The 17,688-nt window shown below is 27.5% G+C and overlaps 1 protein-coding gene across 16 annotated transcripts in view; it reads right to left on the reverse strand.

The window, feature by feature from the left end:
- The window catches only part of LOC107170807 (uncharacterized), a 60,332-nt gene extending 53,299 nt beyond the window's left edge, over positions 1 to 7,033 (reverse strand). For 7 of the 16 annotated variants that reach the window (XM_089218675.1, XM_089218668.1, XM_089218676.1 and 4 more), the window contains exons 1-16: positions 6,880 to 7,033; positions 6,467 to 6,502; positions 6,166 to 6,201; positions 5,820 to 5,855; positions 5,466 to 5,498; positions 5,136 to 5,171; positions 4,778 to 4,813; positions 4,425 to 4,463; positions 4,067 to 4,102; positions 3,717 to 3,755; positions 3,369 to 3,404; positions 3,021 to 3,056; positions 2,704 to 2,739; positions 2,360 to 2,392; positions 1,776 to 1,811; positions 1,428 to 1,463 (exon numbers count right to left, since the gene is read on the reverse strand). In XM_089218675.1, coding sequence (XP_089074801.1) covers positions 1,428 to 1,463; positions 1,776 to 1,811; positions 2,360 to 2,392; positions 2,704 to 2,739; positions 3,021 to 3,056; positions 3,369 to 3,404; positions 3,717 to 3,755; positions 4,067 to 4,102; positions 4,425 to 4,463; positions 4,778 to 4,813; positions 5,136 to 5,171; positions 5,466 to 5,498; positions 5,820 to 5,855; positions 6,166 to 6,201; positions 6,467 to 6,502; positions 6,880 to 6,955 — 616 coding nt within the window. In that variant the 5' untranslated portion in view covers positions 6,956 to 7,033. The remainder of the gene's footprint in view (positions 1 to 1,427; positions 1,464 to 1,775; positions 1,812 to 2,359; positions 2,393 to 2,703; positions 2,740 to 3,020; positions 3,057 to 3,368; positions 3,405 to 3,716; positions 3,756 to 4,066; positions 4,103 to 4,424; positions 4,464 to 4,777; positions 4,814 to 5,135; positions 5,172 to 5,465; positions 5,499 to 5,819; positions 5,856 to 6,165; positions 6,202 to 6,466; positions 6,503 to 6,879) is intronic. The other 9 variants (XM_089218674.1, XM_089218672.1, XM_089218673.1 and 6 more) reach the window with 9 other exon arrangements.
- Positions 7,034 to 17,688: the final 10,655 nt, after the last annotated feature.

A 17,688-nucleotide genomic window follows, 5' to 3' on the forward strand; every position in this document is an offset into this window, starting at 1 on the left:
GCAGGTCTTAGGTTACCACGAAAAAAATGGTAGAATGTTAAATCTTATGGAAACACACAATTTGATATGTGAAACGGATCACGAAATAACGAATAGTCACGACCCAGTAGCAGACGTAATTATAACAAAATGTATATTTAATCATATTGTCAAAAAAATGGGCCCGATACAACTATATAAATATTGTAAAACAGAATTAATTCAAATAGTGTAACTAAGGACGTCGTTCAAAATGTAGATCACACCTATAACCGGGATCCAGGGGGACGTTTATTAGTATCTGCATTTTAAATAAGAATACTTAGTTAGCAAAGGGCATGTGTGTAGACAGGAAATGGACAATGTTCCAAATTAGTTAAATTAATACCAAAACCAATAGATCACAGAGACGAGTATATTATTATATATATATAAAAAAAAAAAAGGGGGTTTACTGTAAAACACTTTTATATCAAATTAAATGACTAATATTTTAACACTAAGTATAAACAAAATATTGTAATTACTAACCCAAATATTAATCAAATATTGTTTAATCATACCTATTATGTATTTTAAAGATTTCTGTTTAATTTTAACCTTAAACAGGAAATCTTCTTTTTGGAAGGGAGGTGTTACGTACCCTATTAATATTCAAAACATAGTGTACATTTCTACTATGAGTGGTGAAATAACTAAGTATGCAATTAATATAAAATAACATACTGAGGTCATCGTAAAAAACGTAAATAATTAAACTAAGTATAAAAGCATTGTCGCACGTATCTTCTCGGAAAAAGTCTCTGTTACTAAGAAATGATGTGAATCGACTAGAATAACCAATTACACCAGGAGACTCAAATTCTGCCTTGTGCCAGATTTCACCACCACGTACGACCACCTACTCCTACGGACACGAGCATATATAAGGAAGACCACGACAAGAGCTCATCAGACGGTTAGGGATATTTAAGACACTTAGAGGCAGGTCGTAAAACCACTCATTATCATTTAAAACAATAATTCAGAGTAAGGTCGTAACACCGCTCACCAACACCTTTATAGCATATAAACTGTATTTTTGTATCAATTGTTAATAACTTGTGAAAATAAGGACATTATTACATTGTAAACATAAGTATTTCATCTCTACGTTGATGTATGAATCGACGTTCAGTCAGGACGTAACAATAAAATAGTATATTGATTGAAAATTGCGGGATGTGGAGTGTTTAAGTCAATATATATTAGTACTGTTTTTTTAGCCTTCTGTGTTGTGTGATCAACAGCTCTATGGCGCACACCCCGAGTAAAAAAATGTTTACTGTTTCTGTGTAGTCAAACATTTAGTTTTATAAAAACTTAATCGTATAATAAACGTGTGCATTTCTTGATGATTAGCTTACAAAATTTAGATAATCCTCTAAAGTGTTAGTGACATGACGTACCATATTGAATGTCGTATAAGGCATTTATACCCTCTTCTGAAAATGTTAAATTTTAAATGAATTTGAGTATTTATAAAATATCTTATGTATAAAATAGTATATTGATTGAAAATTGCAGGATGTGGAGTGTTTAAGTCAATATATTTTAGTACTGTTTTTTTTAGTCTTCTGTGTTGTGTGATCAACAGCTCTATGGCGCACACCCCCAGTAAAAAAATGTTTACTGTTTCTGTGTAGTCAAACATTTAGTTTTATAACAAACCTAATCGTATAATATACGAGTGCTTTTTTTGATTATTAGCTTACAAAATTTACATAATCCTTTAAAATGTTAGTGACACGACGTACCTCTGCTCATCCTTGTTGAGGAGTTCGATTTCTGGCCTGAAAATGTGACATTTTAAATGAAATTGAGTTTTTATAATATATCTTATATATAAAATAGTATATTGATTGAAAATTGCGGGATGTGGAGTGTTTAAGTCAATATATATTAGTATTGTTTTTTTTAGCCTTCTGTGTTGTGTGATCAACAGCTCTATGGCGCACACCCCCAGTAAAAAAATGTTTACTGTTTCTGTGTAGTCAAACATTTAGTTTTATAATAAACTTAATCGTATAATATATCAGTGCTTTTTTTGATTATTAGCTAACAAAATTTACATAATCCTTTAAAATGTTAGTGACACGACGTACCTTTGCTCATCGATGTTGAGTAAGTCAATATATATTAGTACTGTTTTTTTTAGCCTTCTGTGTTGTGTGATCAACAGCTCTATGACGCACACCCCCAGTAAAAAAATGTTTACTGTTTCTGTGTAGTCAAACATTTAGTTTTATAATAAACTTAATCGTATAATATATCAGCGCTTTTTTTGATTATTAGCTTACAAATTTACATAATCCTTTAAAATGTTAGTGACACGACATACCTTTAAAAGTTAGTTTGGACAAATATTTCTTAACTGAAAATGTGAAATTTTAAATGAAATTGAGTTTTTATAATATATCTTATATATAAAATAGTATATTGATTGAAAATTGCAGGATGTGGAGTGTTTAAGTCAATATATTTTAGTACTGTTTTTTTAGCCTTCTGTGTTGTGTGATCAACAGCTCTATGGCGCACACCCCCAGTAAAAAAATGTTTACTGTTTCTGTGTAGTCAAACATTTAGTTATATAATAAACTTAATCGTATAATATATCAGTGCTTTTTTTGATTATTAGCTTACAAAATTTACATAATCCTTTAAAATGTTAGTGACACGACGTACCTTTGCTCATCCTTGTTGAGGAGTTCGATTTCTGGCCTGAAAATGTGACATTTTAAATGAAATTGAGTTTTTAAAATATATCTGATATATAAAATAGTATATTGATTGAAAATTGCGGGATGTGGAGTGTTTACCTTCTGTGTTGTGTGATCAACAGCTCTATGGCGCACACCCCCAGTAAAAAAATGTTTACTGTTTCTGTGTAGTCAAACATTTAGTTATATAATAAACTTAATCGTATAATATATCAGTGCTTTTTTTGATTATTAGCTTACAAAATTTACATAATCCTTTAAAATGTTAGTGACACGACGTACCTTTGCTCATCCTTGTTGAGGAGTTCGATTTCTGGCCTGAAAATGTGACATTTTAAATGAAATTGAGTTTTTATAATATATCTTATATATAAAATAGTATATTGATTGAAAATTGCGGGATGTGGAGTGTTTAAGTCAATATATATTAGTATTGTTTTTTTTAGCCTTCTGTGTTGTGTGATCAACTGCTCTATGGCGCACACCCCCAGTAAAAAAATGTTTACTGTTTCTGTGTAGTCAAACATTTAGTTTTATAATAAACTTAATCGTATAATATATCAATGCTTTTTTTGATTATTAGCTTACAAAATTTACATAATCCTTTAAAATGTTAGTGACACGACGTACCTCTGCTCATCCTTGTTGAGGAGTTCGATTTCTGGCCTGAAAATGTGACATTTTAAATGAAATTGAGTTTTTAAAATATATCTTATATATAAAATAGTATATTGATTGAAAATTGCGGGATGTGGAGTGTTTAAGTCAATATATATTAGTACTGTTTTTTTTAGCCTTCTGTGTTGTGTGATCAACTGCTCTAAGGCGCACACCCACAGTAAAAAAATGTTTACTGTTTCTGTGTAGTCAAACATTTAGTTTTATAACAAACCTAATCGTATAATATATCAGTGCTTTTTTTGATTATTAGTTTACCAAATTTACATATTCCTTTAAAGTTTTAATAACACGACGTACCATTATTGTTAATGTCATTTATGGTATTCTTTTCCTGGACTGAAAATGTTTAATTTTAAATCAAATTGAGTATTTATAAAATATTTTTTATATAAAATAGTATATTGATTGAAAATTGCGGGATGTGGTGTGTTTAAGTCAATATATATTAGTACTGTTTTTTTAGCCATCTGTGTTTTGTGATCAACTGCTCTAAGGCGCACACCCCCGGTAAAAAAATGTTGGATGTTTCTGATTAATGAAACATTTAGTTTTATAATAAACTTAATCGAATAACATACGTTTGCTTTGTTTTAATATTAGTTTACCAAATTTACACAATCAAATAATGTTTTATGAACACGACGTACATTTTTCAATCTCCTCTAAGGTATGCTTGTGCAGGTCTGAAATTGTTAAATTTTAAATTAAATTGAGTATTTGTAAAATATCTTATATGTATATAAAAAAGTTTACTGATTGAAAACTGCGGGTTGTGGGGTATTTCAGTAAATATATATATATATATGTAATATGTTTTAGCCATCTGTGTTGTGTATAATCAACAGCTCTATGGTGCACTTTCCTATTAAAAAATTGCTGACTGTTTCTGATTAGTCAAACAGTTAGTTTTATAATAAAGTTAATCGCTTAACCTACTTGTGCTGTTTTTGATTATTAGTTTACCAAATTTACATAATCCTTTAAAGTTTTAGTGTCACAACGCACCTGTTGTAATCATCATTATTGTAGTATCATCTGTATTCACTGAAAATTTTAAATTTTAAATTAAATTGAGTATTTGTAAAATATCTTGTATGTATATAAAATAGTATATTGATTGAAAATTATGGGATGTGGAGTGTTTAAGTCAATATATATTAGCACTGTTTTTTAGCCATCTGTGTTATGTGTACAACAACTCTATGGCGCACTCTACCAGCAAAAAATTATTGACTGTTTCTGATTAATGAAACATTTAGTTTTATAGTAATCTTAATCGTATAATAAAGGTTAGCATTTTTTGATTATTAGTTTACAAAATTTAGATAATCCTTTAAAGTTTTAGTGACACGACGTACTTTTGTTAATCATGTATAAGGTATCATCGTACAGGGCTGAAATTGTTAAATTTTAAATAAAATTGAGTATTTTTAAAATTTCTTATATGTATATAATATTTATATTTATTGAAAATTTGCAGGATGTGAGGTGTTTCAGTCAATATATATTAGTACTGTTTTTTAGCCATCTGTGCTGTGTGATCAAAAGCTCTATGGCGCACCCCCCCCCCCCCCCAGCAAAAAATTGTTGATTGTTTTGGGTTAGTCAAACATTTAGTTTTATAATTAACTTAATCGTATAATAAACGTGTGCATTTTTTGATGATTAGTTTACAAAATTTAGATAATCATCTAATGTTTTGGTGACACGACGTACCATTTTTAATCTTCATTACGGTAGCTTTGTACTGGGCTGAAAATGTTAAATTTTAAATGAAATTGAGTATTTCTAAAATATCTTATATACAAAATATTATATTAATTGAGAATTGCGGGATTTGGGGTGTTTTAGTCAATTTATATTAATACTGTGTTGTGTGATCTACAGCTCTATGTCTTACTCACCCTTAAAAACTTGTTGACTGTTTCTGATTAGTGAAACATTTTGTTTTACAATAAACTTAATCGTATAACAAACGTGTTCTTTTTTTGATTATTATTTTTCAAATTTTATATAATTCTTTAAAGTATTAATAACACGACATACCTTTTGTTGTCTCTAAGTCCTGCGTGGAACCGGCTGAAAATGTTAAATTTTAAATGATATTGAGAATTTATAAAATATCTTATATATATTATAGTTTATTGATTGAAAATTACTGGATGTGGGGTTTTTCAGCTAATATATATTAGTACTGTTTTTTAGCCATCTGTGTAGTTGTGTGATCAACAACTCTATGGCGCACTCCCACAGTAACAAATTGTTGACTGTTTCTGATTAATGAAAAATTTAGTTTTATAATAAACTTAATCGAATAACATACGTTTGCTTTGTTTTATTATTAGTTTACCAAATGTTCATAATCCTTTAATGTTTTAGTGACACGACATACCCACATACCGTTTATATTCGTCCCTGAGGCCTTCTCGAACTGGGCTGAAAATGTTAACTTTTAAATGAAATTGAGTATTTATAAAATATCTTATATACAAAAGAGTATATTGATTGAAAATTGCAGAATATGGGGTGTTGCAATGAATATATATTAGTACTGTTTTTTAGCCATTTGTGTTGTGTGATCAACAGCTCTATAGCGGACTACCCCAGTTAAAAATTGTTGACTGTTTCTGATTGGTCAAACATTTAGATTTATAATAAACATTATCGTAAAACATACTTGTGCTGTTTTTGTTTATTAGTTAACCAAATTTAAATAATTCTTTAAAGTTTTAGAGACATGACGTACCTTTATTAATTATCTTTAAGTTAATCGTATTCAGGGCTGAAAATGTTAAATTTTAAATGAAACTGAGTATTTATAAAATATCTTATATGCATATAATATAGTATATAGATTGAAAATTGAGGGATGGTGGGTTTTTTATTCAATATATTATATTAGTACTGTATTTTAGCCATCTGTGTTGTGTGTACAACAGTTCTATAGGCTATGGCGCACTCTTAATCGTATAATAAACGTTAGCATTTTTGGATTATTAGTTTACAAAATTTAGATAATCCTGTAATGTTTTATTGAAAAGACATACCATTTTCAATCTTTTTTATGGTCTTCTCCGGTGTGTCTGAAAATGTTAAATTATAAATGAAATTGAGTATTTATTTAATAGCTTATATATAAAATAGTATATTGATTGAATATTGCAGGATGTTGGGTGTTTCTGTCAATAAATTTAATAGTACTGTTTTTAGCCATCCGTGTAGTGTGATCAACAGCTCAACGATCATAGATATTAGATATAATTATATATTAATTTAACGTAAAAAAAAATTAATATAACATAACTGAAGGCTTAATTATAAAGTCTAATGTTGTTGATTTATAATCTATTAATATAGTACAATCATATGAAAAATATCGTTATGTTAAGTAAAATATTTATATAATTATCTAATATAATAACAATAAGTCAATGTATATTAAAAGTAAAATTATAATCACTATGATGTCCATCGGAATGACTAGCAAAAAAATAAAAAATAAAACATATAGTTAAAATTTTAAAATTGTTAATCATGATTGAAGGTAGGAAGGTAACTTATTGTAAACGAATTAAACCTTTGAATAAAAAAAAGTAAGGATTTAAGTAAATGTCTTTTGACAAACTATTTAAAGGGTACTTCTGTAAATAAAAACCATAATATGTGTATCTAGAGCAACTGAATAAACCATTTGGTAAAATTAATGTTAGTAAATAATAAATTGTTGTTTACGTATCAGGTACAATACAGTGATGTAAAAGTCACAAAATTATTTTGCTGGTAACTTTTACTGAGAATGTTACAGCAATAAGGTATGCCATTTCGAATGCCACCTGTAAGTAGTATGAAATCCTTTTCACAAAGAAAATGATCTAGCTCTTGGTCCCCTAGCCTAAACGAGTGTTTGAGATCCTTTGTCTCTCCTAACAATTACCGCATGCACGGAATTAGTCGATTGCGACCGGGACTTATGTAAATGATTTTTTCTAATCTGTTCTATGTTCTGATAGTGTCCTATTTTTATAATAGGTGAGCCTCAATGTTTGGTACATAATAAATGACTTATTAAATATAATATATTTGTCACATATGGTGATAAGGTATTTTTAAACACAAATTTGTTTTTACTTAATGACTTTACATACATTTTATCTTAATGCTGGTACTACACAATATAACATTATACATTATAAATGACGGACATTAGTTTAAATCGAGGACGAATACATTGAAATCTTTATCATGTGATATATTTGTATACAATTGAAAAATGAATGTTTTTAATATTATTATATTGTGATAAGTATTGAATAATAAATTTTAAAATTTGTCATTGATTCATGCTTTTCACTGACAACGATGTCTATACCAAACGATAATTTTGATTTATAACCTTTGTTTAAACCGTATTCAAGTAGTAAAAAAGGGCACTACCCAATGGTTGGATTTAAATATAAAATTATTTTTCTTATGTTTACGGAGAGAATTTTTGATATAGTTATTAGTATCTATATAAAAATTGGAAAATTACTAATCTAAAAGATTACTGTCTAATCCGAACCATTATGGATGTCATAAGCTCTTTTCGTTATTTGGCTAAATAAAAACATGGATTGTCTTATAGAAAGGTGAACGTAATTGGTAATATGGTTCTGTAAAATGACGAGGAAAAAAAATTCTAAAGATAAATGGAAATTATTTGTTAAAAAATGTTTTTCATAAATATGACTTCAATTCATGGCACAACTCTAAAACAAGATTAACCGTAGGTACATGCCATTTTCACTGTATGTTTTTTTATCAATTTTCATACGCAATATAATTTAGAAGATAACTTGAACATTTTTGGTTCAGTTATAAACATTTCGGAATTTATCCAAGATTTCAGTTAATTTATTATTGACGTCGTCGAATTGAATATTTCCTGTTAAAAAGCTTGTATATATTATACAAGGTTTTTTAGTGCGTGGATTCATCCGAATGTCAACAATTTTCAATTCACAATCAGGTGATCGATTTAAAATTTTTAAGTTATAATATATTAGGTAGATACAATATTCGAGTTTTATATAAGATTAGTCGATCTGAATTTTGGTAAACTTCGAGCAGTTCAAATGCTTCTTGTAAGCACTGTTGTTTTATTTTTTTGGACGATCGGGGACATATATTCACATTTATTAAATAAAAAACCTTAAACAATTGAATTGCATGACGTGTTCAGAGTTTTGCACATGTGTAGATGTTTTCAGGTATTTTTCTCATTTTATTTTATTTTTTCAATACACTAACTTCTTATATTTCTTATGCGTTCTGTACGTTTTAATCATAAATTCTTCATATTGTAAAAATTTTCAAAATTTTATAAACATTTGAACTTAAAATACCTAGAATAAAATTCATGGTTTATGAACTTTAGTACTTTTCCTACCGCTGTTAGACAAACATACGAGGAACCATATGTATTAAAACTCCAAGCATTATAACACGGTTGAAACGTTACAATTTACAGCATTACAACTAAAACAATAGAACATTCCACATGACGGACATTAGTTTAAATCGAGGACAAATACATTGAAATCTTTATCATGTGATATATTTGTATACAATTGAAAAACGAATGTTTTTAATATTATTATATTGTGATAAGTATTGAATAATAAATTTTAAAATTTGTCATTGATTCATGCTTTTCACTGACAACGATGTCTATACCAAACGATAATTTTGATTTATAACCTTTGTTTAAACCGTATTCAAGTAGTAAAAAAAGGCACTACCCAATGGTTGGATTTAAATATAAAATTATTTTTCTTATGTTTACGGAGAGAATTTTTGATATAGTTATTAGTATCTATATAAAAATTGGAAAATTACTAATCTAAAAGATTACTGTCTAATCCGAACCATTATGGATGTCATAAGCTCTTTTCGTTATTTGGCTAAATAAAAACATGGATTGTCTTATAGAAAGGTGAACGTAATTGGTAATATGGTTCTGTAAAATGACGAGGAAAAAAAATTCTAAAGATAAATGGAAATTATTTGTTAAAAAATGTTTTTCATAAATATGACTTCAATTTATGGCACAACTCTAAAACAAGATTAACCGTAGGTACATGCCATTTTCACTGTATGTTTTTTTATCAATTTTCATACGCAATATAATTTAGAAGATAACTTGAACATTTTTGGTTCAGTTATAAACATTTCGGAATTTATCCAAGATTTCAGTTAATTTATTATTGACGTCGTCGAATTGAATATTTCCTGTTAAAAAGCTTGTATATATTATACAAGGTTTTTTAGTGCGTGGATTCATCCGAATGTCAACAATTTTCAATTCACAATCAGGTGATCGATTTAAAATTTTTAAGTTGTAATATATTAGGTAGATACAATATTCGAGTTTTATATAAGATTAGTCGATCTGAATTTCGGTAAACTTCGAGCAGTTCAAATGCTTCTTGTAAGCACTGTTGTATTATTTTTTTGGACGATCGGGGACATATATTCACATTTATTAAATAAAAAACCTTAAACAATTGAATTGCATGACGTGTTCAGAGTTTTGCACATGTGTAGATGTTTTCAGGTATTTTTCTCATTTTATTTTATTTTTTCAATACACTAACTTCTTATATTTCTTATGCGTTCTGTACGTTTTAATCATAAATTCTTCATATTGTAAAAATTTTCAAAATTTTATAAACATTTGAACTTGAAATACCTAGAATAAAATTCATGGTTTATGAACTTTAGTACTTTTCCTACCGCTGTTAGACAAACATACGAGGAACCATATGTATTAAAACTCCAAGCATTATAACACGGTTGAAACGTTACAATTTACAGCATTACAACTAAAACAATAGAACATTCCACATGACGGACATTAGTTTAAATCGAGGACAAATACATTGAAATCTTTATCATGTGATATATTTGTATACAATTGAAAAATGAATGTTTTTAATATTATTATATTGTGATAAGTATTGAATAATAAATTTTAAAATTTGTCATTGATTCATGCTTTTCACTGACAACGATGTCTATACCAAACGATAATTTTGATTTATAACCTTTGTTTAAACCGTATTCAAGTAGTAAAAAAGGGCACTACCCAATGGTTGGATTAAAATATAAAATTATTTTTCTTATGTTTACGGAGAGAATTTTTGATATAGTTATTAGTATCTATATAAAAATTGGAAAATTACTAATCTAAAAGATTACTGTCTAATCCGAACCATTATGGATGTCATAAGCTCTTTTCGTTATTTGGCTAAATAAAAACATGGATTGTCTTATAGAAAGGTGAACGTAATTGGTAATATGGTTCTGTAAAATGACGAGGAAAAAAAATTCTAAAGATAAATGGAAATTATTTGTTAAAAAATGTTTTTCATAAATATGACTTCAATTTATGGCACAACTCTAAAACAAGATTAACCGTAGGTACATGCCATTTTCACTGTATGTTTTTTTATCAATTTTCATACGCAATATAATTTAGAAGATAACTTGAACATTTTTGGTTCAGTTATAAACATTTCGGAATTTATCCAAGATTTCAGTTAATTTATTATTGACGTCGTCGAATTGAATATTTCCTGTTAAAAAGCTTGTATATATTATACAAGGTTTTTTAGTGCGTGGATTCATCCGAATGTCAACAATTTTCAATTCACAATCAGGTGATCGATTTAAAATTTTTAAGTTGTAATATATTAGGTAGATACAATATTCGAGTTTTATATAAGATTAGTCGATCTGAATTTCGGTAAACTTCGAGCAGTTCAAATGCTTCTTGTAAGCACTGTTGTATTATTTTTTTGGACGATCGGGGACATATATTCACATTTATTAAATAAAAAACCTTAAACAATTGAATTGCATGACGTGTTCAGAGTTTTGCACATGTGTAGATGTTTTCAGGTATTTTTCTCATTTTATTTTATTTTTTCAATACACTAACTTCTTATATTTCTTATGCGTTCTGTACGTTTTAATCATAAATTCTTCATATTGTAAAAATTTTCAAAATTTTATAAACATTTGAACTTGAAATACCTAGAATAAAATTCATGGTTTATGAACTTTAGTACTTTTCCTACCGCTGTTAGACAAACATACGAGGAACCATATGTATTAAAACTCCAAGCATTATAACACGGTTGAAACGTTACAATTTACAGCATTACAACTAAAACAATAGAACATTCCACATGACGGACATTAGTTTAAATCGAGGACAAATACATTGAAATCTTTATCATGTGATATATTTGTATACAATTGAAAAATGAATGTTTTTAATATTATTATATTGTGATAAGTATTGAATAATAAATTTTAAAATTTGTCATTGATTCATGCTTTTCACTGACAACGATGTCTATACCAAACGATAATTTTGATTTATAACCTTTGTTTAAACCGTATTCAAGTAGTAAAAAAGGGCACTACCCAATGGTTGGATTAAAATATAAAATTATTTTTCTTATGTTTACGGAGAGAATTTTTGATATAGTTATTAGTATCTATATAAAAATTGGAAAATTACTAATCTAAAAGATTACTGTCTAATCCGAACCATTATGGATGTCATAAGCTCTTTTCGTTATTTGGCTAAATAAAAACATGGATTGTCTTATAGAAAGGTGAACGTAATTGGTAATATGGTTCTGTAAAATGACGAGGAAAAAAAATTCTAAAGATAAATGGAAATTATTTGTTAAAAAATGTTTTTCATAAATATGACTTCAATTCATGGCACAACTCTAAAACAAGATTAACCGTAGGTACATGCCATTTTCACTGTATGTTTTTTTATCAATTTTCATACGCAATATAATTTAGAAGATAACTTGAACATTTTTGGTTCAGTTATAAACATTTCGGAATTTATCCAAGATTTCAGTTAATTTATTATTGACGTCGTCGAATTGAATATTTCCTGTTAAAAAGCTTGTATATATTATACAAGGTTTTTTAGTGCGTGGATTCATCCGAATGTCAACAATTTTCAATTCACAATCAGGTGATCGATTTAAAATTTTTAAGTTGTAATATATTAGGTAGATACAATATTCGAGTTTTATATAAGATTAGTCGATCTGAATTTCGGTAAACTTCGAGCAGTTCAAATGCTTCTTGTAAGCACTGTTGTATTATTTTTTTGGACGATCGGGGACATATATTCACATTTATTAAATAAAAAACCTTAAACAATTGAATTGCATGACGTGTTCAGAGTTTTGCACATGTGTAGATGTTTTCAGGTATTTTTCTCATTTTATTTTATTTTTTCAATACACTAACTTCTTATATTTCTTATGCGTTCTGTACGTTTTAATCATAAATTCTTCATATTGTAAAAATTTTCAAAATTTTATAAACATTTGAACTTGAAATACCTAGAATAAAATTCATGGTTTATGAACTTTAGTACTTTTACTACCGCTGTTAGACAAACATACGAGGAACCATATGTATTAAAACTCCAAGCATTATAACACGGTTGAAACGTTACAATTTACAGCATTACAACTAAAACAATAGAACATTCCACATGACGGACATTAGTTTAAATCGAGGACAAATAAATTGAAATCTTTATCATGTGATATATTTGTATACAATTGAAAAATGAATGTTTTTAATATTATTATATTGTGATAAGTATTGAATAATAAATTTTAAAATTTGTCATTGATTCATGCTTTTCACTGACAACGATGTCTATACCAAACGATAATTTTGATTTATAACCTTTGTTTAAACCGTATTCAAGTAGTAAAAAAGGGCACTACCCAATGGTTGGATTAAAATATAAAATTATTTTTCTTATGTTTACGGAGAGAATTTTTGATATAGTTATTAGTATCTATATAAAAATTGGAAAATTACTAATCTAAAAGATTACTGTCTAATCCGAACCATTATGGATGTCATAAGCTCTTTTCGTTATTTGGCTAAATAAAAACATGGATTGTCTTATAGAAAGGTGAACGTAATTGGTAATATGGTTCTGTAAAATGACGAGGAAAAAAAATTCTAAAGATAAATGGAAATTATTTGTTAAAAAATGTTTTTCATAAATATGACTTCAATTCATGGCACAACTCTAAAACAAGATTAACCGTAGGTACATGCCATTTTCACTGTATGTTTTTTTATCAATTTTCATACGCAATATAATTTAGAAGATAACTTGAACATTTTTGGTTCAGTTATAAACATTTCGGAATTTATCCAAGATTTCAGTTAATTTATTATTGACGTCGTCGAATTGAATATTTCCTGTTAAAAAGCTTGTATATATTATACAAGGTTTTTTAGTGCGTGGATTCATCCGAATGTCAACAATTTTCAATTCACAATCAGGTGATCGATTTAAAATTTTTAAGTTGTAATATATTAGGTAGATACAATATTCGAGTTTTATATAAGATTAGTCGATCTGAATTTCGGTAAACTTCGAGCAGTTCAAATGCTTCTTGTAAGCACTGTTGTATTATTTTTTTGGACGATCGGGGACATATATTCACATTTATTAAATAAAAAACCTTAAACAATTGAATTGCATGACGTGTTCAGAGTTTTGCACATGTGTAGATGTTTTCAGGTATTTTTCTCATTTTATTTTATTTTTTCAATACACTAACTTCTTATATTTCTTATGCGTTCTGTACGTTTTAATCATAAATTCTTCATATTGTAAAAATTTTCAAAATTTTATAAACATTTGAACTTGAAATACCTAGAATAAAATTCATGGTTTATGAACTTTAGTACTTTTCCTACCGCTGTTAGACAAACATACGAGGAACCATATGTATTAAAACTCCAAGCATTATAACACGGTTGAAACGTTACAATTTACAGCATTACAACTAAAACAATAGAACATTCCACATGACGGACATTAGTTTAAATCGAGGACAAATACATTGAAATCTTTATCATGTGATATATTTGTATACAATTGAAAAATGAATGTTTTTAATATTATTATATTGTGATAAGTATTGAATAATAAATTTTAAAATTTGTCATTGATTCATGCTTTTCACTGACAACGATGTCTATACCAAACGATAATTTTGATTTATAACCTTTGTTTAAACCGTATTCAAGTAGTAAAAAAGGGCACTACCCAATGGTTGGATTAAAATATAAAATTATTTTTCTTATGTTTACGGAGAGAATTTTTGATATAGTTATTAGTATCTATATAAAAATTGGAAAATTACTAATCTAAAAGATTACTGTCTAATCCGAACCATTATGGATGTCATAAGCTCTTTTCGTTATTTGGCTAAATAAAAACATGGATTGTCTTATAGAAAGGTGAACGTAATTGGTAATATGGTTCTGTAAAATGACGAGGAAAAAAAATTCTAAAGATAAATGGAAATTATTTGTTAAAAAATGTTTTTCATAAATATGACTTCAATTTATGGCACAACTCTAAAACAAGATTAACCGTAGGTACATGCCATTTTCACTGTATGTTTTTTTATCAATTTTCATACGCAATATAATTTAGAAGATAACTTGAACATTTTTGGTTCAGTTATAAACATTTCGGAATTTATCCAAGATTTCAGTTAATTTATTATTGACGTCGTCGAATTGAATATTTCCTGTTAAAAAGCTTGTATATATTATACAAGGTTTTTTAGTGCGTGGATTCATCCGAATGTCAACAATTTTCAATTCACAATCAGGTGATCGATTTAAAATTTTTAAGTTGTAATATATTAGGTAGATACAATATTCGAGTTTTATATAAGATTAGTCGATCTGAATTTCGGTAAACTTCGAGCAGTTCAAATGCTTCTTGTAAGCACTGTTGTATTATTTTTTTGGACGATCGGGGACATATATTCACATTTATTAAATAAAAAACCTTAAACAATTGAATTGCATGACGTGTTCAGAGTTTTGCACATGTGTAGATGTTTTCAGGTATTTTTCTCATTTTATTTTATTTTTTCAATACACTAACTTCTTATATTTCTTATGCGTTCTGTACGTTTTAATCATAAATTCTTCATATTGTAAAAATTTTCAAAATTTTATAAACATTTGAACTTGAAATACCTAGAATAAAATTCATGGTTTATGAACTTTAGTACTTTTCCTACCGCTGTTAGACAAACATACGAGGAACCATATGTATTAAAACTCCAAGCATTATAACACGGTTGAAACGTTACAATTTACAGCATTACAACTAAAACAATAGAACATTCCACATGACGGACATTAGTTTAAATCGAGGACAAATACATTGAAATCTTTATCATGTGATATATTTGTATACAATTGAAAAATGAATGTTTTTAATATTATTATATTGTGATAAGTATTGAATAATAAATTTTAAAATTTGTCATTGATTCATGCTTTTCACTGACAACGATGTCTATACCAAACGATAATTTTGATTTATAACCTTTGTTTAAACCGTATTCAAGTAGTAAAAAAGGGCACTACCCAATGGTTGGATTAAAATATAAAATTATTTTTCTTATGTTTACGGAGAGAATTTTTGATATAGTTATTAGTATCTATATAAAAATTGGAAAATTACTAATCTAAAAGATTACTGTCTAATCCGAACCATTATGGATGTCATAAGCTCTTTTCGTTATTTGGCTAAATAAAAACATGGATTGTCTTATAGAAAGGTGAACGTAATTGGTAATATGGTTCTGTAAAATGACGAGGAAAAAAAATTCTAAAGATAAATGGAAATTATTTGTTAAAAAATGTTTTTCATAAATATGACTTCAATTCATGGCACAACTCTAAAACAAGATTAACCGTAGGTACATGCCATTTTCACTGTATGTTTTTTTATCAATTTTCATACGCAATATAATTTAGAAGATAACTTGAACATTTTTGGTTCAGTTATAAACATTTCGGAATTTATCCAAGATTTCAGTTAATTTATTATTGACGTCGTCGAATTGAATATTTCCTGTTAAAAAGCTTGTATATATTATACAAGGTTTTTTAGTGCGTGGATTCATCCGAATGTCAACAATTTTCAATTCACAATCAGGTGATCGATTTAAAATTTTTAAGTTGTAATATATTAGGTAGATACAATATTCGAGTTTTATATAAGATTAGTCGATCTGAATTTCGGTAAACTTCGAGCAGTTCAAATGCTTCTTGTAAGCACTGTTGTATTATTTTTTTGGACGATCGGGGACATATATTCACATTTATTAAATAAAAAACCTTAAACAATTGAATTGCATGACGTGTTCAGAGTTTTGCACATGTGTAGATGTTTTCAGGTATTTTTCTCATTTTATTTTATTTTTTCAATACACTAACTTCTTATATTTCTTATGCGTTCTGTACGTTTTAATCATAAATTCTTCATATTGTAAAAATTTTCAAAATTTTATAAACATTTGAACTTGAAATACCTAGAATAAAATTCATGGTTTATGAACTTTAGTACTTTTCCTACCGCTGTTAGACAAACATACGAGGAACCATATGTATTAAAACTCCAAGCATTATAACACGGTTGAAACGTTACAATTTACAGCATTACAACTAAAACAATAGAACATTCCACATGACGGACATTAGTTTAAATCGAGGACAAATACATTGAAATCTTTATCATGTGATATATTTGTATACAATTGAAAAATGAATGTTTTTAATATTATTATATTGTGATAAGTATTGAATAATAAATTTTAAAATTTGTCATTGATTCATGCTTTTCACTGACAACGATGTCTATACCAAACGATAATTTTGATTTATAACCTTTGTTTAAACCGTATTCAAGTAGTAAAAAAGGGCACTACCCAATGGTTGGATTAAAATATAAAATTATTTTTCTTATGTTTACGGAGAGAATTTTTGATATAGTTATTAGTATCTATATAAAAATTGGAAAATTACTAATCTAAAAGATTACTGTCTAATCCGAACCATTATGGATGTCATAAGCTCTTTTCGTTATTTGGCTAAATAAAAACATGGATTGTCTTATAGAAAGGTGAACGTAATTGGTAATATGGTTCTGTAAAATGACGAGGAAAAAAAATTCTAAAGATAAATGGAAATTATTTGTTAAAAAATGTTTTTCATAAATATGACTTCAATTCATGGCACAACTCTAAAACAAGATTAACCGTAGGTACATGCCATTTTCACTGTATGTTTTTTTATCAATTTTCATACGCAATATAATTTAGAAGATAACTTGAACATTTTT

Source organism: Diuraphis noxia, unplaced genomic scaffold, assembly GCF_037042655.1.
Source record: "Diuraphis noxia isolate RWA-SAM2 unplaced genomic scaffold, SU_Dnox_SAM2 contig0002, whole genome shotgun sequence".
In the NCBI taxonomy this organism is placed as follows: Eukaryota; Metazoa; Arthropoda; class Insecta; order Hemiptera; family Aphididae; genus Diuraphis; species Diuraphis noxia.